We start from the raw sequence: 22,564 nt of genomic DNA, 5'->3' as shown, positions 1-22,564 counted from the left end.
GATCTGGCCGCCACTCTGTCTTGACCCAGAACCAGCATGTGGGGTGTGGGCTCAGACTTTTGTCCCCCAGTCCAGAAGAAAGTGGCCTATCTGACTCAGGAGCTGAGCTCCTTCCATCCCCCAACCCCCAGTGTCTCTTCTCTTTCTCATAAAACAACCCCGACACAGCAGTTGGGATGGCAGCTCCAGGAATGAGGGCTGGGAGAAGAGGCAGTAAGGCGGATGAGCTGGGGAGGGACCCCCCAAGAAGCAGGCTGGAAGGACCGAGTGAAAGCCCAAGTCGGAGAAAGTGCCTCAGAAACTCGGCCCTGGCTGGTCACGCACGGACGCCTGCCAGTGGGGCTGATGACCCAGCTGACCACCCGTGGACAGGTGGCCCGAGGCTGGGCCCCTTCCCCATGGCCCGTCTCCCCTACCTTGTGAATGTCCCTGATCTTCCGTCGGAGCTCGGTCTGCTTGTGGTGGAAGTCTGTCCGGGTGAACAACTTCTTGTCCATCTTGCTCTGCCCCTCAGCCCTGGTGGAGATGGTATCTCTTCGGGTGACAGCCAGCTCCATGTCCCGGATCATCTTCTCCTGCTGCTTCAGGAGCTGCCCGTGCTTGACCTGGGTGCACAGGGCAGGGGACTGGGCAGGAGAGGGGCCTGCGCCACCTCCCTCCGCACCCAACTGAACCAGAGGGGAACTCGTGAGGGTGATGCCCCAGGGAAAAAAGGAACGTGGGGGCTTTGTCAACTGGTCAGAATGATTTCAGTCCATGTCAAGAATACCAGGTCAGCAGGGCAACACTGAGAAACTGACAGAGACAGGGGTAGATGGGGACACGTGAGGACCACATGCAGCCTGGGGTTGGGTCCTGGAGTAGAAAAAGGACATTAGCCAAAACAACAGTGATCTCTGCTTAGAGTTCGTAGTTTGGTTAACTGTATCACACTGAGGTTAATTGCCTTGTTAGGAAAAAGGCATCGTGGTTTGGTGAGATGGTGGCCTGAAGGGTCTCTGGGGCCTGGGGCTGGGGGCTGGGCTGTGGTGGGAGTGGGACTGTGAGGGGTGTCTGGGAGCTTTCTGCAGAGGAGGGCATGGTCCATGTCTCCACAGGGTGGTGGCCACATTATGCACACTGGACATTTAAAGTAAGTTCACGTTACTGCATGTAAGTTTGTTTATTGTCTAGTCGCTAAGTCGTGGCCAGCTCTTCTGCAACCCTATGAACTGCAGCTCGTCAGGCTCCTCTGTCCATAGGATTCTCGGCACAAGAATACTGGAGTGGGTTGCCATTCCCTTCTCCAGGGGATCTTCCTGACCCTGTGATTGAACCCATGTCTCCTGCATTGCAGGTAGATTCTTTACTGCTGAACCACCAGGGAAGCCCTGTAAATAAATTATTCCTCAATAAAGTTGATTTAAAATAACAAGAGGGGGACTCCCCTGGCAGTCCAGTGGCTAAGACTCTGTGCTCCCAAGGCAGAGGGCCTGGGTTCAGTCCCTGGTCGGGGAACTAGATCCCACATGTTGCAACTAAAGATCCCATGTGTTGCAAAGATGACCCAGTGCAGTCAAATAAATATTTTAAAAAATCAAGATGGTGTGGATTTGGGCTCTTAGATCAGTAGACACAGAAGACAGCCCAGAAAGAGACCCCCAAAAATATGGATGCTGATTTCCATAAGGATGTCATTGTAACATTGTTAGTAGTGACAGACAGCAACAAACTGGAGACAGTCAGCATCTTCACATCCACCTGGGAAGGCTTCATTAAATTATGTTGTATCCATAGGATATTCTGCAACTATTAAAGAAAGTTCATGTCTGGATCACTAAAAAAAGAATAAGTTGCTGAGTTATATGTACTATTTTGGTGAAGGAAAACAAAACCGAAACACAACTAGGAGGGAGGGGGCTGGCAGCCCATTTGTGTGTGTGTGTGTGTGTGTGTGTGTGCGCACCTATGTACGTATGTGCGTCTCTGTGTGTGTGTGTGTAAGCTTTGTGGTACAGTGTTTGACCTGCCGCAGCAACATACATGGCTTCTGTGGTTTGAAAAGTCAGTTAAATGAGTGTTTATTGAACTTATCATAGTGGATGCATTTGATCAGAATTCCTCTGGACTCAGCCAGCAGGGTTATTATGGACCATGTAATTGTAAAAGTGATGTCATATTTCTTTTTATGACCTGCTGTGATTTGTATCCTTAAGTTCCTGAACCTTTGGCTCAGTGACAGCTTGTGATTTAATTACCAGCCTTTTTTTTTAAGGTAATGAAATCCAGCTAAAGATGACAGTAGAGAGAAAAACATGACTTGACGGGGAAACGTGGGTGTGTTCCTTGCACTCTGTTACGGAGTGAATCTTTTTGGTCCAATGGTGGGATACATCTCACAAGCGGGTCACGAGATTGGGTGGGGACTGGTCACAGTCAGCATTTAGAAATACTGGATGGAGCACGCTGCTTGGAGCGAGGGTAACAGTGCTTCGTGAATACTGTGCAGGTCGTCGTGCCCTGTGACCATTCTGGTGCAGTAAGAACAAGAACTGGACAGGCACTGGTGGAGAAAGTCAGCAGGGGGAACAGCGAGTTTCCTTGGCGTGCTTGGAGTGTAGGCTGCCGCGCCAGAGTGGTTTCTTCCCAGGACCCCAAGCTCCAGGCCCCCCACCTCCCTCCTTCCACCCACCTTCATCCTGTGTATCTCTGCCTTCATGGCCCGGATCTCCATCTGGCCTGTCTCAGAATCCACGGAGGCCCGCATCTCTTTTGCAAGTTGGATTTTTTTCTCCCAAAGCATGATCTGGTGTCTTTAAGGGGAGGGGAGGCAGTGTAAGAGCTGCAGAACAAAGGGGTTTTCTTTCTGACACTTCGGTGAGCATGGTGCACTGTGCTTGGGGCGTGCTGTGCTTGGAATGGGCTCAGATATCAAAGAGCAGTGTGATGGGCTGGGAGACCCTTGCCTTCCTGATGACAGGGTGCCCTTGCTGAGCAGGTGGCATGCTTAATTTGCAGGCACCCAGGCAAGGGTTTAAATAGAAACTAATGTCCCCCATTTTGGGACCAGAAGGTAAACTCAACCCTAAGGCCCTTCACTCTCACCTAGAAAGGGGGGACGAGGGAGAAAGCAGATATGTAGCTTTAGGAGAAGCTGAGTAAGTCAAGTATAAGTGACAAAAGTTGACATAAGGAGAAGTCAAAAGCCTAAATAGACCAAGAGCCTGAAAACTATTAAAATGTTAGCAAAGACATATGCCCTCCACCCCTGTTGTCTGAATGTTTGTGTCCCCACCCTGCAAATCAACATGTTGGAATCCTCATGCCCGGTCTTTGGTGGTGGTGGTGGGGTGATGAGGTCATGAGAGTGGAGCCCCCATGAATGGGATTAGTGCGCTCATTAAAGAGACCCCAGAGAGCTTCCCTTCTCTTGCCACCCTGTGAGGACACAGTGAGAAGTCTGCAACCCAGAAAAGAGCCCTCACCCGACCTCACAAGTACCCTGATCTCAGACTTCCAGCCTCAACAACTATGAGCAACAAATTCCTGTTGTTTATAAAGCCCCAGCCTGTGGTGTTGAGTTGTAGCAGCCTGCAGGCACTAAGATCCCTTGAAAAAGTTCCAGGTAGTGTTATGTGTCGACTCTGTCAAAACGCAGGGAACGAATGGTCCCTTTGCCGCTCAGCGCCTTGGAGAGCACATGAGCCAATTAGGGCGCACACAGGGCGGCTCAGCGGTCCTCGCAGCTCGGAACGCAGACCCGTGCACCCCGAGGGGGAAGACATCCACAGAGAAATATAATAAAGGCTGCTTCAAAGGCAGACAGAGAAAATCGCACTATGGTTTAAAAAAAAAAAAAAAATGAAAGAAACCTACAGAGAAAACCGTAAAGGAAGAGGGCTGGATTAAGTGTGATTCTCCTTTCTACTCTGCACTCATTGCTATGGTTTACAATGCTTACCGTTGGGTCTGGATTACTCTTATAATCAGGCACCAGAAAGATGATACAGTTTTTAAAAGGTCTGTGCGGAAGGAAGCCACTCCACTTCCAATGATCACCATCATGGCTTTGCAGAAGGGTTGCCCGGTGGCACAGAACTCCGCTGTTCCGGCTGAGGTTCAGGGCCGCGCCTCCCCCGCCCCCTCCCCGCGCACCAACTGGTTTCCGTGAACCGTGAACCGTGAACCGTGGGCAGCGACCCTCCGGACCGGCGCCTGGGCACTCACTCCGCCTCCACCAGGCTGTTGAGCACGGCTGCCTTCTCCTCGCTCAGCTGGTTCAGCTTCTCCTGCATCTCGATGGTCTCCCGCTCTGAGGCCTGCGTGGGGAGGAGAGAGGGGCGGTGGGCGGGGCCGAGGACTGCGCGCACCTGCTTGCCCCGCCCATCCACTCTGAGCCCGGAGCGCACCTTGAGCGAGCGCACGAACTCGCCCTCCGTGGCCAGGTTGTCCTGCTGTAGCTCCTCGGAGCTGCACCGGTTCTGGTTCATCAGCAAGTTGAGCTTCTTCAGATCGTTGTCCAGGTCCTTCATGTGGCGCTCGATCTGTTTCTGCTCCTTCTTCTCCTGGTTGATCTTGTCTGTGGGGAGGGTGACCGGGGGTGGGGAGTGGCCCCCGGGGGTTGTGATCGGGGGTCTGTGCACACTGCGCCCTCCTTCCCCGCTGACCTTCGGGCATCCCCACCCAGACAGCGGAGGCAGAAGGGGACGTGGTTGCCGCTCAGACACCGAGTCCCCAGGAAAGGTCAGCAAGCTCCGGGGCAGAGGGTGGAAAGCAACGACCCCGACCTCGCACAAGCAGGTTTGGGAGCCCAGAGGGCCGGACAAGAAGGCGGCAGGACCTCTGGGAAGAAACAGGCACCATGTGTCCAGGCAGAGTGGGCCCCGGACACCCGGCAGCACTTCCTGTGGGGCTGCCCGGCCCAGCTGACCCGGTGGGACCAGATGGCACCAGAAAGCCTCAGCAGGTGCTGTGGAGGGGCTGGGCAGGGGAGCTCACTTTCTATCCGTATTTTCTTCTGCTCCAGGATGTGGATCTCCTTCTTGGACATGTCCAGGGAGACCAGGTGCTCCTCGCGCTCCTGTGTGACCTTCACCATCTCCTGCTGCAGCCGCAGCCAGGTCACCTGGGCCTGCGTCACGTTGGTGTTGTTTTCCTCGATCAGCTTGGTCAACCTCTTGATCTCCAGCTCCAGGGGCCCCACTTCTTCCCCCTGAAAGCGATGTTCGCCAGAAAGCAGACTGAGTCCCTAAAGTCAGGGTGGGCTGCAGAGGGCGGGACACCTGAGATCATGCATCTGTATGCTGAGTAGGGGATCTTTACTCAGAGGGCCTAGGAACCCTGTCATTGTGTCCCCTCTTCTGCGGTCCAAGGCCATATGGCCTGACCTGCTGTGGGAGATTCTGTTCTGGTGATCTGCTGGTCTGCCACCAGCTTCCCTTCCTCCACTGGCCTGGCCCCACCACGCCCCAGTCTTGTGGGGCCTCTGTTACCCAAAAGGGCTTTGCAAATTGTCTTTTCACAACAGACTGTCATAGGTTAGGGTCTTTACTCCCTTGGAATCCATTCAAGTTACAGCTCTGAGACCATGCTCTGGTTGGGGTCTACCTAAGAGCATCCCCACCAACTGCCCCTGCTGCTCTGGGATTTGAGGCTGTTGTGGGGTCCTCAGGTCAGGGACACTGGATAACCTATTGAACTTCAAGCCTCAAACCCATCAGACCACTAAGAGCAGTGGTGAGTAAGATCCTGCCCGCTGCCTGCCTTCACATAGTCCACGGGACACACAAAATAGCAAAAGAAGACAATTTCATGCCAGGTGGAAGTTATATGGAATCCAGACTTCAGGGCCCATAAGTAAGGTTTCATCACACATGGACACACTTGTCTGTTTACCTACTGCAGTGGCTCCTCATAACCGCTAGGGTGAGGGGTTGCAACAGAGACCGTATGGTCTATAACACCTGAAATATTGACTATGTGCCCCCACAGAGAAGGTCTGCAGACAGCCCCTGAGTCAGCATTCTACACAGACATGTGCATTTCACCCGTAAGAGGGGTAGGGTGGGAACGCCTGTGTCCTACATGAGTCTGTCCCTGAACATAAGCAGTTTCGGAAATGGCCAGGCACAGATATCAACCCAAGTGGCCTCTCCTGATCCTGGGGTCCTACCCCAAGTTCAGAAACCATCTGCTCCAGCTGCTTGTTGAAAAAGTTGATGAGGCCTTGCTTTCTTTCAATCAGTATCGTGCGCCTGGAAATTTCATTTTCACTGTTGTTGATGAGGTCGTTGACTTTTTTCACTTCCTTATCCAGCTCAGCCAGTATCTTCTGATGCATGTCCAGCCTGCAGTTGGTGTTCGTGATGTCCAGGGTGGTCTGAGCAATGTCACCGTCAATTTTGGAAAGATGTGTCACCTGAATTAGCAGAAGGAAACAAGTCTGAACTTTTTTCCTCTTTCTGAGAGGCTCCACATGAGTTGGTTGGCTTCTTGTTTTCCTTGATCTGAGTATTCATCTGGAGAAATTCTAAAACAGAGGAGGATGTTGGTTTTTTTCTCAACCTTATGACCTGTCAAAGGACTTACTTGTTTGAACCCTAATGATTCCTCACAAAAAAAGAAAGCTGATATTATTATCTCTTCTTATCAAACAGTAAAATACATGAAATGGGGAAATGTAAAAATACAGATGATCGCCCATAAATCTGCCACACAGTTAGCCAGCATTACTATTTAGAATCTATTCTGCCTTCTTGACTTTGTATATAAACCCTCTTCCTCCCTGCCCAAAAACAGGGTCACACTGTACATATAGCTTTGTAAGCCACGTTTCAATTTGACACGTCATGTCATGTCATTTTTAATGGTTGTATAATAGTCATATTTGTAACAGACATTGGGAAGCAAGTCACAGCTGTCCCTGGGAATGTCATCTGTTCCACAACAAGCACAGGGCCCCTGCTCTCAAGAGCTCATGTGCTTTTGGTGAAGAAAACCAACATGCCTGCCCTCTTTGAGCTTGTCATCTGTTATCAACATTCCTACTCGAAATAATGCTGTGACAAATGCCAACTTCTAACTTCTATTTTATGGGACAAATGTCCTTTACATTTCACTAAAAAATTGGACACGGTCATGGAGAGAAAAGATTGTACTGTGGGGTGTCATTTACCACCTGGCCAGAGGCTTGTGGTCCTGGAACTTTTGCCAACCATGATTCTGGGGTTGGGAGCTTCAGCCCAGGGCAGAGCTGCCCAGGGCTCCTTGGACCTGCCCTCTGTCCTGAAAGCTGAGCCAGCCCACCCTGCCTCCTCTGCAGGTTTCAGAAGACAGATTTTCTCCATTCTTTCCTACAGTGGAGAGTTGATTGTAAGGACACTTGTGAGAATTAGGGAGGGAGGCAGCTCAGGCTCACTTTGGTATCAGGGCCCTTTTCCCTGGACTGTGGCTGTGCCTTGACCTTGCCAGCCAGCCTCTCACTGTTGGCTGCCCAACGGCTCCTGCCCCTGCAAATCCTCAGCTCTCTATCAGCCTGTGGCTCCCACCAACTCCTGCCCATGCTCCAGTCATTTCTTCTCTTCCCCCACGTGACCCCAGCTGGCTTTGTCAAACACCCACTCTCTGACCAACTATCATGCGTGGCTTTCCAGGACATCCCTAGGTTTAAAGTCAGACCTTGCCAGCATCTCAAGGCACCCAGCTTCCTATGTAACACCTTGGCCCCTTTGGCTCCTCTGAGCTCTGGTTATCCACCCATCCCTTTCTTTGCCAAGATTATCCAAAGTTGCCAGGTCTTCACAAGGACTCTGCCCATACTGGAAGGCCTTCAGTTCCTAAGTCTCCTTTCAGCCATCAAACAGGCCAACCAGAGCACCCTGACCTCCCCTCAGCCTCCTCAGGCTGTTTGTCCCACATGTTGAGACCACCCTGGCCTCCTCCTGGGACATCGGTACCACTCCTTTATTAACTGTGTAGACCTCATGGTTCACCCATGCCTGCAATCCCTCTGAACACAGCTCTGGATGATTCTGTCCCTCTACAACTTCTGCTCCCTGTCCCAGATATCCCCTGTCTGCCACCAGGCCACAGGGGTACTGAGCAGTGGGAGAAGTGCCTCCTTTCAAGAGCTGGATTTGCTGTTGGCTATTGTTGCAACAAATGCTGGCCCAGGACTCTTTATCGCCCTCATGTGGACACGAATAGTAGTACACCTACTGCCCACAAAGCGCTCCAACAAATGCTGGGTTCAGGACTCTTTACTGCCATCCTGTGGACATGGGTGGTAGTACATCTGCCACCCACCAACTGGTCCAACAAATGTTGGCCCAGGACTTTACTGCCCTCGTGTGGACACAAGTGGTAGTACATCTGCCACCCACCAAGAGGTCCAACAAATGCTAGCCCAGAACTTTATTTCCCTCTTGTGAACATGGGTGGTAGTGCACCTTCTGTCCACAAATTTTTGCAATAAATGCTGGTCCAGAACTCTTTATTGCCCCCTTGTGGACATGGGTGGCAGTACACCTGCTGTCCATGAATTTTTGCAATAAATGCTGGTCCAAATCTCTTTAGCGCCCTCCTGTGGACATAGGTGGTAGTACACCTATCACCCACCAAGTGTTCCAACAAATGCTGACCCAGGACTTTACTGCCCTCCCGTGGACATGGGTGGTAGCACATGTGTTGTCCACATGGGTGACTGGGAAAGGGGGACACCCGGGAGCATGGGGATCAGCCTCTGTGATATTGCATCAGGGCTGGGCAAGTTTATTTAACACTCACCACACTGCATAACTTTTCCAGTGCACACTTGGGCCCCACTGTTTTGCTCCCAGCAGGTAGTCTTGCCCCCACTTCCTGGAATAAGAACTGGTAGGACTCCACTAGCATCAACCAGGACATCTCAAGGAGACCCAGGCATGCACAGTCTTGGCTCCAGCCCCCTCTCCTCAGTTCCTTGGCACAAGCAAGCCAGGAGCCAGCTGGTCTCCTCCCAGGTATCTGGGAGGCATGAGGTGCCTCAGAGTTCTAGCAAGCCAGGTAGACAGCACCCTAAGGCAGGGGGTCACACAGGAAGAACCAAGAAGAAAAAACCTAAGTAGCAAATTGCTTTTTTCAGGACATAGGGACCCCTGCTCAGAGAAAGGCAAGACCCCTGGGGGAGCAAAAGAGAGCTCTTTCCAGGGATAGGGGTTGGGTCCTCAGTCCAGGAGGGCCAGTCACACTCACTCAGGACCTTTAGGCACATCGTGGGAAAGCAGAGGGTTGGGCTACTCCATGATTCATTTTCAATGCTCCTACCAATTTGACCAGGGTCTCTGCTGCAGCAATTTATCCTCAGACATGTGGACAAAGATGTGTGACCAAGTATGTTCAGTGCTGAGTTATTTCTAAAGTTTAAAACAACTTTAAGTGTCCGAAAAGAGAATTATTAAAGAAAACATGTATATTTGAAGGATAAAATGTGATGCATAAACCGACATGCACTTTTTCTAATAATATTTATGGAAAATGTTATGTTAAATATGACCAATAATGTAAAATAAAACACTGCACACACAGTGAAAAATTAATGGGCTCCTACACTTGTTTGTGCACTTTTTGCTCTGTGTTGCGTTTCAGTAAAATTAATGAAAATGGATTAGAGTGGTTTAAAGACTGATTATAGTAAGAGTCCTATGTCCTCTCAGGTTGTGTGTGCATATGCATCTTCACATGTCTGTTCATGTATGTGAACATGTTAAACAAATGTGTATGTGTGTGTGTGAATCTGTGTGCTTGTTTTTGCTCATGTGTGCATGTGGGAATGTGTATGTAATGTGTGTTTCTGTGTGTCTGTGTGTATGAGTATGACCATGTGTGTTTAGAAAAATTTCCAGAAGGAAATACACCTGAGTTTCAGAAGAGATTGTCTGTGGAAGGTGGGATTGCAGCTGTCTTATTTTCTTCTTATGCCTTTTTGTATTTCCAGGTTTTCCACAATAAAAATGCATTACTTTTACAACTAGACAAAAATGAAAGGTGAATGGACATGCTCCGTGCCCTTCCACCACATGTGGTCTGTTCCCACTAGAGCTGCCCCAATGCTTGAGCACCATGAAAGCATCCACCCGTTGTGGCCCAGGTGTGTGCAGCTGGCATACCAGGTTGGTCTTTTCTTTCTGGAGCTTCAGGATGAGCTGGTGGAAGTATTTGGTCATCTTGTTGGAGGTCATGTGCTCCTTCAGCTTCTCCATGATGGAGGCATCCATCTTCCTCCTCAGCTCCTGCTCATGCTGGATGGCCTGGTGGAGAGTCTGCAATTCTCCCACAGTTGCTGTGTATTCCTAGAAAGAAAGAGTTAGAGGGTGGATACTACGAAGTAGAGTGGGGAGGCTTGCCCTGCTGGTGGGGGACATGACCATACCACATGGGCCTTGCCCAGTGCATCCTCTGTGTCCAGTAGGGTGAGCCTGTAGGTGTTAAACTCATTCTGCAGGGCCTCCTCCTTAGTCAGGCACTGTGAGGTCAGTTTCTGCATCAGGTTGGCTTCTGTCTCTGCCCGGTTCAGGATGCTGGCCAGCTTCTCATTCTTTTCTTCCTCCTTCATGATGGATTTCTTATAGGCTTCAAGCTCAACATCCATGGACTTGACTTGATGCTGGCATTCACTGCCAAAATTGAAAGAGCAAAGCCAGGACATCAGAACACCAATGCGTATGGTGGTACCCTACTGGGAGGAAGCTCATAGAGTGAAGAGAAAGAAATTAGGAAACCAACTCTATTAGTATTAGTTGAATATTAAAAAAAATTTTTGCATGACTTTCAAATATTTATTTTTATAGCCACAGTACACACCATGTAGGATCTTAATTCCCCAACAAGAAATCAAACCCAGCCTCCTGCAGTGGAAGCATGGACTCCTAACCACTGAACCACCAGGGAAGTCCCAACAGTGGTTGAAGCTTGACTACTATTTTCTAATGTGTTGGAACTACTACCCTTCTCAAGCCCAAGTCTAAAACTCTTCTATGGAGAAGGAAATGGCAACCCACTCCAGTATTCATGCCTGGAAAATCCCATGGACCGAGGAGCCTGGTGGGCTACAGTCCATGGGATCACAAAGAGTCAGACATGACTGAGTGACTTCATTTCATTCATTCAAGCCGACCTTTGTTCCCCTTTGAAATCCCTTCAAGCTTTTGGATGTTCTTGGTGGTAACAGCATTAGATTTTGGGATATCTTTCTCGGATTCAACCTTGCATTTAATGGTTTTTAGACATTAACAAAACGGATTCTTTAAAAGGAAAGAAATTAAGTCTACCTAATTCTGCTAGGCACTCGCGCTCCCTGTGTCAACCGTACTTTTATAACTATGGTAATGAAGTCAATAGACAGCAAACTAATTATTCCTTCCCCCTTGTAAAATTGAGAAAACTTGCTAACAAGGAACTGAAACTGTTATCTTGAACATAGTCCCCAGTCTAGTTTTTGCCATGACTATAATGATTATAGTCATGTGTTTAATTTCAATTTCCTTGTGTTTAATTTCAAAAGAATTCTCAGATCCCACAGTATAGAGGTTGTAAATTTATGTTACTTTTATGCTTGAGAAAAGGATATTGGGGTGTTTATACCATTCTATGTCACATGTAATCATGTGTGGTAAAGGCATCTGAGTTCCTTTTGAGTTATATATAGGAACTGCAAGTATTTGAGTTGAATCCTCTTATACATGCTGACAGACTAAGAGCCTATGTTTTGCAAAATCTGTCACCCAAATTAATAAAGTGAAAATATTAACATTGACTTTGATAACAGTCTCCCAAGCATTCAAACTGTACTTTAAATATTCAAACACACTGATTATAGCAAGCAAGTCTTTGACTTTATTTTTAGCAAGTTTGGCTTACTCTTCTTTCATGAGATTTTTTTTCTTCCATAGTAATTAATACCAGATAAAAAATTGAAACTGGAACTATATTATACTTTTTAACTAATCTCTTGTGGCTGTACTCATATGTAATTTACTTAGGTTAATATGAGAACCGGGGAGTAAGTTATAACTAATGTGCAAGACCGCTTTGTATATTTGGTGATTTTGTAATGTTAGTGAATTGGTTAATTCTTATTTCACTGATACTATTAATCGTGTATATGCAATTAAAAATTACGCTACATTTCTCTTTAGAATTAAAAAAAAATAAAACTCTTCTAATATTGTGATGATAGGAGGAGGAAGGACAGGAAACTGTTGGCTTGTGCTTGGTGGTGAGGAATGGTCACTGCCATCCCATCTCCTTTAGTCGTGATCATAATCTTGGAAAGAAAATGCTGCTATCTCAGTTTAGCACTCTTGAACATGACGCTCAGGGCATTTGAGTAAATGGTGTGGCTGGGAAGAACACAGGTGGCTGTCTCTTCAAATTCCCTCAGCATACTGGCCATGGACATGCCCATAAGTAATGTCAAGTTAAAAACTGCAGATCCTGGATAATGGAATTTGAATTTCTGTGTGTCAGACATTTCTTCCCTTAATTCTTTTCAATGACCAGATAGAACTCTAAATACCTCATTGGGATACAATTAGGCTCTATCCAGTTTTGTGTTTTTTTTTTTTCCTCATTTCATCAGTGTAGCAGTAAACATCATTAGTCAGTCAGTTCAGTCGCTCAGTTGTGTCCGACTCTTTGTGACCCCATGGACTGCAGCACAACAGACCTCCCTGTCCATCACCAACTACAGGAGCCTGCTCAAACTCATGTCCATCGCATTGGTGATGCCATCGAACCATCTCATTCTCTGTTGTCCCCTTCTCCTCCCGCCTTCAGTCTTTCCCAGCATCAGGGTCTTTTCAAATGAGTCAGTTCTTTGCATCAGATGGCCAAAGTATTGGAGTTTCAGCTTCAACATTAGTCCTTTCAATGAATATTCAGGACTGATTTCCTTTAGGATGGACTGGTTGGATCTCCTTGCAGTCCAAGGAACTCTCAAGAGTTTTCTCCAACACCACAGTTCAAAAGCATCAATTCTTGAGCACTCAGCTTTCTTTATAGTCCAACTCTCACATCCATACATGACTACTGGAAAAACCATAGCCTTGACTAGACAGGCCTTTGTTGGCAAGGTAATATCTCTGCTTTTTAACATGCTGTCTAGGTTGGTCATAACTTTTCTTCCAAGGAGTAAGCGTCTTTTAATTTCATGGCTGCAGTCACCATCTGCAGTGATTTTGGAGCCCAAAAAAATAAAGTCTGTCATTATTACACATTAAAAAAAAAAAAAACCTGCACTCTGAAAACTAAAAGATGCTGATGAAAGAAACTGAAGATGACACAAATAGATAGAAAGATATACTGTGTTCTTGGGTTGAAAGAATCAATATTGTTAGGATGGCCATACTACTCAAGGCAATCTACAGATTCAATGTAATCCCTAACAAATCACCAGTGGCATTTTTCACAGAACTGGAACAATAACTTTTAAAATTTATATGAAAACACAAAATATTCTGAATAGCCAAAGCAATCTTGAGAAAGAAGAACAAGCTGGAGAAATCACACTCCCTGACTTCAGACTATACTATGAAGCTACAGTGATCAAAACAGTATGGTACTGGCCCAAACACACACACAAAACAGACACATAGATCAATGGAACAGAACAGAGTCCAGAAATAAACCCACACACATGGTCAATTAATCTAAACAAAGGAGACAAGAATATACAATGGAGAACAGACAGTCTCTTCAATAACAAGTGCTGGGAAAACCAGACAGCTACTTGTAAAAGAATGAAATTAGAACATTTTCTAACACCATATACAAAAATAAACTCAAAATGAGTTAAAGACTTAAATATAAGGCCAGATACTGTAAAACTCCTAGAGGAAAATATAAGCTGAGCACTCTTTAACATAAACTGCAGTAATATTTTTTGATCCATCTCCTAGAATAATGGAAACAAAAGCAAAAATAAACAAATGGGGACTTCCCTGGTGGTCCAGGGGTTGAGAATCCGCCTTGCAGTGCAGGGGACACCAGTTTGATCTCTGGTCGGGAAAGATCCCACGTGCCATGGGACTACTAAGTCTGTGTGCCACAACTACTGAGCCTGTGCTCGGAGCCCACCAGCTGCAACAGAAGCCTGCATGCCTAGAGCCTGTGCTCCACAGTAAGAGAAGCCATTGCAATGAGAAGCCCGCACACTGCAATTAGAGAGCAGTCCTGACTCTCCACAACCAGAAAGCACACGCACATCAATAAAGACCCAGCACAGTTAAAACATAAAATCAAATAAAAAATAAACAAATAGGACTGAATTAAAATAAAGTTTAAAAATAAACAAATGGGACTGAAAAGTCCACATTTTTCACAGTGAAGGAAACCATAAACAAAAAAAAGACGACATACAGACTGGGAGGAAATATTTGCAAATGATATGACCGACAAGGGATTAACTTCCAATATATACAAACAGTTCAAATAGCTCAATATCAAAAAAACAAACAACCCAATCAAAAAATAGGCAGAAAATCTAAACATACATTTCTCCAAAGAAGGTATACAGATAGCCAAAGATGCTCAATATGGCTAATAATTAGAGAAATGCAAATCAAAACTACAGTGGATATCACCACACACCCGTCAGAATGGTCATAATCAAAGTGAAAGTGAAAGTCGCTCAGTCGTGTCTGACTGTTTGCCACCCCATGGACTATACAGTCCATGGAATTCTCCAGACCAGAATACTGGAGTGGGTAGCCTTTCCCTTCTCCAGGGGATTTTCCCAACCCAGGGATCAAACCCAGATCCCCCTGCATTGCAGGTGGATTCTTTACCAGCTGAGCCACAAGGGAAGTCCAAGTCTACTGGAGTGGGTCGCCTATTCCTTATCCCTTCTCCAGAGGATCTTCCCAACCCAGGAATCGAACCAGGGTCTCCTGCATTGCAGGTGGATTCTTTACCAACCGAGCTATGAGGGAAGCCCACCAGTCAGAATGGCCATAATCAAAAACCATGAATAATTGGGACTTCCCTGGTGGTCCAGTGGTTAAGAATCTGACTTGCAATGCAGAAGATGTGCGTTCAGTCCCTGGCTGGGGAACTAAAATCCCACATGCCGCAGAGAAACTAAGCCCTCGTGCCAAAACTCCCGGGCCCATGTGCTCCTGGAACCTGTATGCCACAACTAGAGAGCCCGTGTGCTACAAGGAAAGCCCCTACATGATGCAACCAAGACCCAACTTGCCCAAATAAATGAATACTTTAAAAAAAGTACAAACAATAAATGCTGGAGAGGGTGTGAAGAAAAAGGAACCCTCCTACACTGTTGGTAGGAATATAAATTGGTGCAGCCACTACAGAGAACAGTATGAATGTTCCTTAAAAAACTAAAAATAAAGTTACCATGTTATCCAGCAATCCCACTCCTGGGCATATATCTGGAAAAGATGAAAAGTCTAATTCAAAAAGATACATACACCCCAGTGTTTATAGCAGCACTATCTACAATAGCCAAAACATGAAAGCAATCTACATGTCCATTGACAGATGAATGGATAAAGAAGATATGGTGTATATATAAGTGATTCAGTTCAGTTCAGTTCCGTTACTCAGTCGTGTCCGACTCTTTGTGACCCCATGAATTGCAGCACGCCAGGCCTCCCTGTCCATCACCAACTCCCGGAGTTCACTCAGACTCACGTCCATCGATACAAAAAAAGGATGAAATAGTGCCATTTGCAAGAACATGGATGGACCTAGAGATTATCATATTAAGTGAAGTAAGTCAGATATCGACAAATGCATGGTATCACTTAAATGAGTAATCTAAAAAAAGTGATACATATGAACTTATTTACAAAGTAGAAATAGACTCGTAGACAAAAAACAGACTCAAGGTTACCAAGGGGGAAAGGGGTTGGAGGGATGCATTGGGAATTTGAGATTAACAGATACACTCTACTATATATGAAATAGATAAACTAGCTCAGAGAACTTGGAGAAGGAGATGGCAACCCGCTCCAGTGTTCTTGCCTGGAGAATCTCAGGGACGGGGGAGCCTGGTGGGCTGCTGTCTATGGGGTCGCACAGAGTCAGACACGACTGAAGCGACTTAGCAGCAGCAGCAGCAGCAGCAGCTCAGAGAACTATATTCAATATCTTACAATAAAATGTAAGATGCATGGAAAAGTGTATGTACTTTTCCATACGTATATGTGGGCTTCCCAAGTGGCTCAGTAGTAAAGAATCCACTTGCCAAGCAGGAGACATGGGTTCAATCCCTGGGTTGGGAAGATCCCCTGGAGAAGGAAATGGCAACCCACTCTAGTATTCTTGCCTGGGAAATCCCATGGACAGAGAAGCCTAGCAGATTACAATCTATAGCATCACGCAAAAAAGTCAGATACGACTTAGTGACTAAACAACAGCAACACAACAACACTATATATATATATGTGTATTATAGATCTGAGTCACTTTGCTGCTTGGTGTATACCTGAAACACTGTAATCAACTATACTTCAATTTTTTAAAATGAGCAAAATAGACTTCATCAAAGAAGATATGACAAATACTCACATGAAAAAATGCTCACTATCATTAGTCATTAGGGAAATCAAATTAAAATCTCAACAGAACACCGCGACATGTCTGCCAACAACTAACATGAAAACGATGGCACTGCTAAGCGTTGGCGAGGATGGGACTGACTGGGAATCTCAGTGCTGTGGAGGTGTTTCCCAGAGCGACCTGTTCCACTTTGCATTCCCACACCAACATCTGCACACAACAGCACTGCAGCTCTGGTCACGCCACCCTCCAGACTGGAAACAACCAGATGTCGATGTATCCACGTGAGGGAATATTACTTGGAAACGAGAAGGAACAGACTGCTGACCCTGAAACGCCAGGAAGACTTTCAAAGCACTGTGCAAAGTGAAAAAAAGCCAGACAAGAAAAGCTGTGTATCGTGTGATCCCACTTATATGAGATTCTGGAAATGACAAAACTACAGAAACAGCAGATGAGTGTTTGTAGGGGCTGGAGGCGGGAAGAGGCAATAGATTCGGGGTTGCAGGAAATATGTGGTATCTTGAGCGTGTAATGGTTACTTGCCTCTGTCCATTTGCTAATCTGAATTGTGCTCTGACAAAGGATAACTTCTTACATAATAATAATGGTAATTGACATAATAAATAATTTACCTAACAATAATACTTTACATAATAAATTTTTACATAAGTTATCTTCAATAAACCAAAGTTTTAAAAGTCACTTATTTTCTTATACTTCTTTAGGAAGTAGAAGCCTTATAAGTATCTAGGATTTGACAATAATGATAAGACACCCACATTTTTTGTTTATTGTTTTTTTTGGCTGCACCATGCAGCACACAGAGCCTCCCCGACCAGGGGTTCAGCAGCGCCCCGTGCAGCGGAAGCATGGAGTCTTAACCACTGGACCCCCAGGGAAGTCCAAGATGTCCAGTTTTTACGACAGAAATTAGAACGCTCAGTAAGACATGCACTGGCAAAAAGACACCAGAATGCTAGCTAATAAACTGTCATTGTCACAAAAGGAGAAAGATGGTGGTATTTTAAATCTTTATTTCTGTTTTTCTAATTTCCGGGGATGTGGTCACTTATCCTGAATAAAAATTATTTTTAAAAAAGACACACTTGGGAACTCCTAGTGGCCCAGTGGTTAGGATTCAGTGCTTTCATGCCATGGCCCAGGTTCAATCCCCCAGGGGGAACTAACATCCCACAAGCCACATGGCATGGCCAAAAAGTAAAATAAATAAAAAACTTAAAAGACACACTTTAAAATTGTCCTTCATAGAGAACAGACTAGTAGTTGCCGAGCAGGGGAGGTCAGAGGAGAGATGAAGTGGGAGGTTGGGGTCAGCAGATATAAGCTTTTATAGAGAGAATGGATAAACAACAAATCCTAATATATAGCACAGGAAAACTATATTCAATATCCTATAATAAACCATAATGGAAAATAATATTTAAAAAAGAATATATATATGTATGTATAACAGAATCACTTTGCTGTACAGCAGAAATTACTACATTGTATGTAAATCAACTATACTTCAATAAAAATAGATTAAAATGTCCTTGATTAACAGATACCAATAGAAAAAAAAAAAACATAAAGAACTGGTGGAGTCTAGAGTATGTCTGAAGCTTGACCCAATCCATCTGAGGATTAAGAGGGAACCTGCTGCAGGAGCTCAAGGCGATGAAGTGACCAGTTAACACCTGACAGAGGTGCTGAGCCCTGCCTGCCCCTGGGTTTCCTATCGGAAAGTATGGCAGAAGCAGAAACCCGGGCACAAGGGGACCTGTTTGTGTCCCTGACCTTGAGAGGGTGTAAATTCTAGGCAGGGTATCCTTCCTAACCCCAGCTGAGCACAGTATAGTCTGAATTTTCTGGCTTGTTCTGAGACGTTTCACATGGGAATGACCGGTTTGCTTCTTAACTTTTATTTTGTATTGGAGTACAGCCGGTTAACAATGTTGTGATAGTTTCAGGTGGGCAGTGAAGGGACTCAGCCATACGCATACATATAAGTATCCGTTTCCCCCCGAACGCCCCTCCCATCCAGGCTGCCACATAACATTGAGCAGAGTTCCCTATGCTATGTAGTAGGACCTTGGTGGCTGTCCATTTTAAATGCAGCATTTAATGTGGATCCCAATCTCCCTAACTAGGCTCGTGGGCTTTGCAGGTGTGACTCTCAGTGTTTGCCGCAGCCTCGTCATGATTCTGTGGTTGGGACCCCTCCTGATGGGACTTTGCCACTAATGGTAAAGAGTTGGTGGGAATCTTGTCTTTCACGTCTTGCTGTAGCAGAGACCCATGTGATCTCAGGTCACCCGCTGGGTCCCAATCGACACGATATGCCCAGGAGTCCCAGGGAGCGAGGGCCACTTGGCCTCCCCAAGTGGGAAGGGGGGATGCGACACGGTGTGTCATCAGGGCAACCCCCAAGGGCCCTGCCCATGCCCTGTGTCTGCCCCATGTTAACCAGCTGCTCTCTGTGCCTGTGGTGGCCCCGGGTGTCCAGAGCTGCAGGCCTCCCTGGGCTTGGGGGATGTCGGCGGTGGTGGGGCACCACCTGCCAGACCCCGGGCCTGACGGAGGCCAGCCGGCGCTGAGGAGGCAGTCCCTGCCTCCAAGTCCCACACCACCTTCCACCTCCCTCTCTTCTCCCACAGCTAAGGCACTTCCTCAGCGCCCAGACAGCTCCCAGGAGGGTCGGGGGCAGGGGGATGTCTAGCTTCATGTCCAACAACTGGACCATCAGCCAGTAAATCACCGTTTTTGTTCATTTTCTAAAATGGTCTACACGCTACGAGCTTGTATTTGGTACTTTAGTTCAGCCGCTGACCTGGCCTGGAAGTCCCAAGCGATGCAATGTTCTGTTTTTGCAACGCCTTGACTTTGGTTAAACAGTCTCAGATTCCCTCCTTCACATCTATCTGGATGCAGCGCTGCAATCACAGTTCACAATTCTCACAGCATCCTGTGCGGTCAACAGGTTTGAAAGGAGGCCTCCCTCCTCCATGGCTGACGTATCTGGGGTCGCAGGAAGGCCAGCTGAGCCAGAACTAGTGCCCTATGACTTGTTGTTAGGGGAGGTGTGCGTTGCTAAAATGAACATTCAATGGGTGCCTGTTATAAACACATGATGTCATTTTTCTCATTGGTGAGATCAGCACAGTCCAACATGTGCTCAGTTGTCAGGGAGGGGACTTTGGAACACTGCTGGGGGAAGTGTTATCGTCTCAGCCCTCCTGGGAAATCCCTGTCCAGCCTGCTGAGTGCGTGCCCTGGAATCCAGAACTTTCCGGCTTGATAGGGAACATAATTATACAGAATGATATAGACTATGATAGCCCTGGATGTGACTCTGTACAGCAACACTGTGACGGGAAAGGCATGTGGATAACCTTGAGTCCATCAGAGGGTATGTGGCAGGAAAAGAAGGGACAAACAACCAGTATGTTTTGGAAGATCTCCAGGACACCCAGTGGAATGAAAAGAGCAAGGCACAGAACACGGCACAAAAGGGAAAGTGAAGAAGGTGAATTTGTGTAGTTTCTTTTGCTATTGTGGATGACCTAGGGATGGAGACCCAGGAAACCAGGAGGAGTGTGTGTGTGGGAAGGGGCAGCAGGTCATGGAGGACACGGGCATATTCACCTCACTGAATATGAGTCTACAGATAGTTTAGACCAAGTCACTGTGTTATCTATTCAAAATACTGAATTTCAAAACAAGAAAAAAGAAAAGGAGTGACCGTCAAGCCATACCTCAGAGGACAGGTAGGAACAGCCGGTGGGAGTGGAGGGGACAAGGTCAGGAGGAGGGTTGTTGGGGGACATCCAGGTTAGTCCTGGAGACACAGAGTGGTGGCCTAAGTGCAGGGTGTCCCCCTGAACTCTGGAGGTCCCTGTGTGGGGGAGTCCACAGGCCATGAGACTCTCAGCCTTGACCTTACTCAAGGTCAGTGTTAGGCAAGAGGCAAAAACTGCTCACTAGCTAAGGCCTCTGCTCACCAAACATGGGGCAGCTCTCAGTCGACAGACACAGCGGAAGCAGGTAGACCAGCAGCCCCGGGGGGCCGGGCAAGGGACAGCCCAAGCCCACAGCCCTGGGACAGCCCAGTCCCTCCCTGCATGTTCAAAGGGAAGGCAGATTTTTAGCCAGACTTTGCCTGGATAATTCTGATTCTCCCTTTGGCTTTCTTTTTTTTTTTTTTTAAATTTATTTATTTATTTCAGATTTTAAACATGTATTCATTTCATTTTGGCTGTGCTGGAACTTTGTTGCTAAGTGGGTTTTCTCTAGTTGCAGAGTGGGGACTACTCTTTGCTGCAGCACACGGGCTTCTCATTGGGGTGGCTTCTCTTGTTGCGGAGCACGGGCTCTAGGTCACACGGGCATCAGTAGGTGTGGCTCGTGGGCTCTAGAGCACCCGCTAAATAGTTGTGGCACATGGGCTTAGCTGCCTTGAGGCACGTGGGATCTTCCCAGAGCAGAGATCGAACCCATGTCCCCCGCACTGGGAGGCGGATTCTTAACCACTGGACCACCAGGGAAGGCCTCCCTTTGTCTTTCTATCGTCGACTCAGGGAAGTGAAGGAAATAAGTATTTTCAGTCTGGCATTACCCACATAAATGTGGCTTGCTTTAAAAACAGTCATAGGTATATGCCTCCATTTTTGTTTTTCTTAATCACAAGACTGAGAAGGAACGTCTCTCCTAGCTGTTGGGCTACCAGAGGCCATGCCATGGGACTGGCAAAGCAACCCAATCCCTCCTCCCCGTGGTCAGCAGGCCTCTCCTGGGCACAGCTCACTGCCAGGCTGCACGCTGAGGGCTGAGTTGAGCTATGACGCGTTCCCTCTAGGACCTGCTTCCACATCTGGACCCCAAGCATCCTGCTGGTTTGGGGAACTAAGGCAATGGTGGAACCCCCAGGCTCCACCACCCCACCCAGGGTGCACGTCCAGCCCTCGCTAGAAGTGAGAGGGGAATGCCAGGCGGGGCCTCTTCCTTCCCTTTTCGGGGAGATTAAAGCGGGATTTCGATTGGAACTCAGCCCTCAGCAGAACAATAGGCGAAGTTTCTGCACACAGGTGGTGAGACTGCAAATCAAAGGGACACCTTTATCTCTCCAAGATAAATACCCCTTTTTCTTTCCCTCTCTTTCTCACTGTTTCTCCTTAATCCTCCCAGGAAATCTGAGCATGAAAGCTTTGCAGCTCCCGGTGCCACGGAAAGTTTGAAAGGATTTAAGAAACACTGAAATCTGGGTGAACAATAAGGGGGGGTTTCAAGAACGGAAATTGGGGCCGCAGGGCTGCAGGTGCGCCCCTTTGTCCCAGGAGAGCTGGGGACGGGCGCTCCGTGCTCGCCTGGGAGGAGGCGGGCATGGAGTCCACTTTGCACCTGCCTCCGAGTTCCCACATGTCACGAGTTCTCCCACCGCTCCATCCAGGGCCCTGCCTGTGGCCCTGAGACGCCTGGCCCACCTCTGTGGCAACCAGCAGGGCCGCCCGCACCTGAGCGCCTCCTGGATGGTCCTGTGAGCCTCGTCGCGATGTTTCATGCCCACCAGGCTGGTGGCCCACTGCTGCAGGATGTGCTTCTTCTCCATGCTGATGGCCTCTATTTCCGTGCAGGCCTGCAGTGGACAGTCGAGGTTACGTGGACGTTGGTCTCACGTCATTAAGCTCAGAGCCCCCAAAAGGACATCGGAGAGCCCCGAGCTTCCCAAATCGCCTTCCTTCCCCGTGACCCTAGCTTTTGTTTATATAGTTGCTGAGGCTACTCTCAGCAACAGAAGGACACACGTGAAATTAAACACGGCTCAAAAGGCCCATCCAGCACTTGCCTGAGCCTTGAGCCCCAGCCGTGACACGGGAACAATAACAGTACCCACATGCTGGGTCATCAGATCAGGTGGGATGGTGCCTGGAGGCCCAGCACACTCAGCTCGACCCCAAGTGCTGGGTCTCGTGAATGTCCTTGAGTGTCGTTCCAGGGGAATCACTGCACTCCTAGCAGTCTGGCCTCG

At 47.5% G+C, this 22,564-nt stretch overlaps 1 protein-coding gene across 1 annotated transcript in view; it reads right to left on the bottom strand.

The window, feature by feature from the left end:
* CCDC40 (coiled-coil domain 40 molecular ruler complex subunit) overlaps window positions 1–22,564 on the bottom strand; it is a 43,027-nt gene that overhangs the window by 3,030 nt on the left and 17,433 nt on the right. Inside the window, exons 10-18 of the mRNA XM_086356486.1 lie at window positions 22,050–22,171; window positions 10,388–10,631; window positions 10,125–10,307; window positions 6,152–6,397; window positions 4,978–5,191; window positions 4,389–4,558; window positions 4,207–4,298; window positions 2,672–2,792; window positions 417–605 (exon numbers count right to left, since the gene is read on the bottom strand). Of these exons, the coding sequence (XP_086212612.1) occupies window positions 417–605; window positions 2,672–2,792; window positions 4,207–4,298; window positions 4,389–4,558; window positions 4,978–5,191; window positions 6,152–6,397; window positions 10,125–10,307; window positions 10,388–10,631; window positions 22,050–22,171 (1,581 nt within the window). The remainder of the gene's footprint in view (window positions 1–416; window positions 606–2,671; window positions 2,793–4,206; window positions 4,299–4,388; window positions 4,559–4,977; window positions 5,192–6,151; window positions 6,398–10,124; window positions 10,308–10,387; window positions 10,632–22,049; window positions 22,172–22,564) is intronic.

Source organism: Bos grunniens, chromosome 19 (assembly GCF_055505025.1).
Source record: "Bos grunniens cultivar Pamir isolate PY7600 chromosome 19, Bosgru_T2T1.0, whole genome shotgun sequence".
Taxonomy (NCBI): Eukaryota; Metazoa; Chordata; class Mammalia; order Artiodactyla; family Bovidae; genus Bos; species Bos grunniens.
The sequence above is the reverse complement of the archived record's forward strand: the minus strand, read 5'-3'. Positions and strand labels throughout refer to the sequence as shown.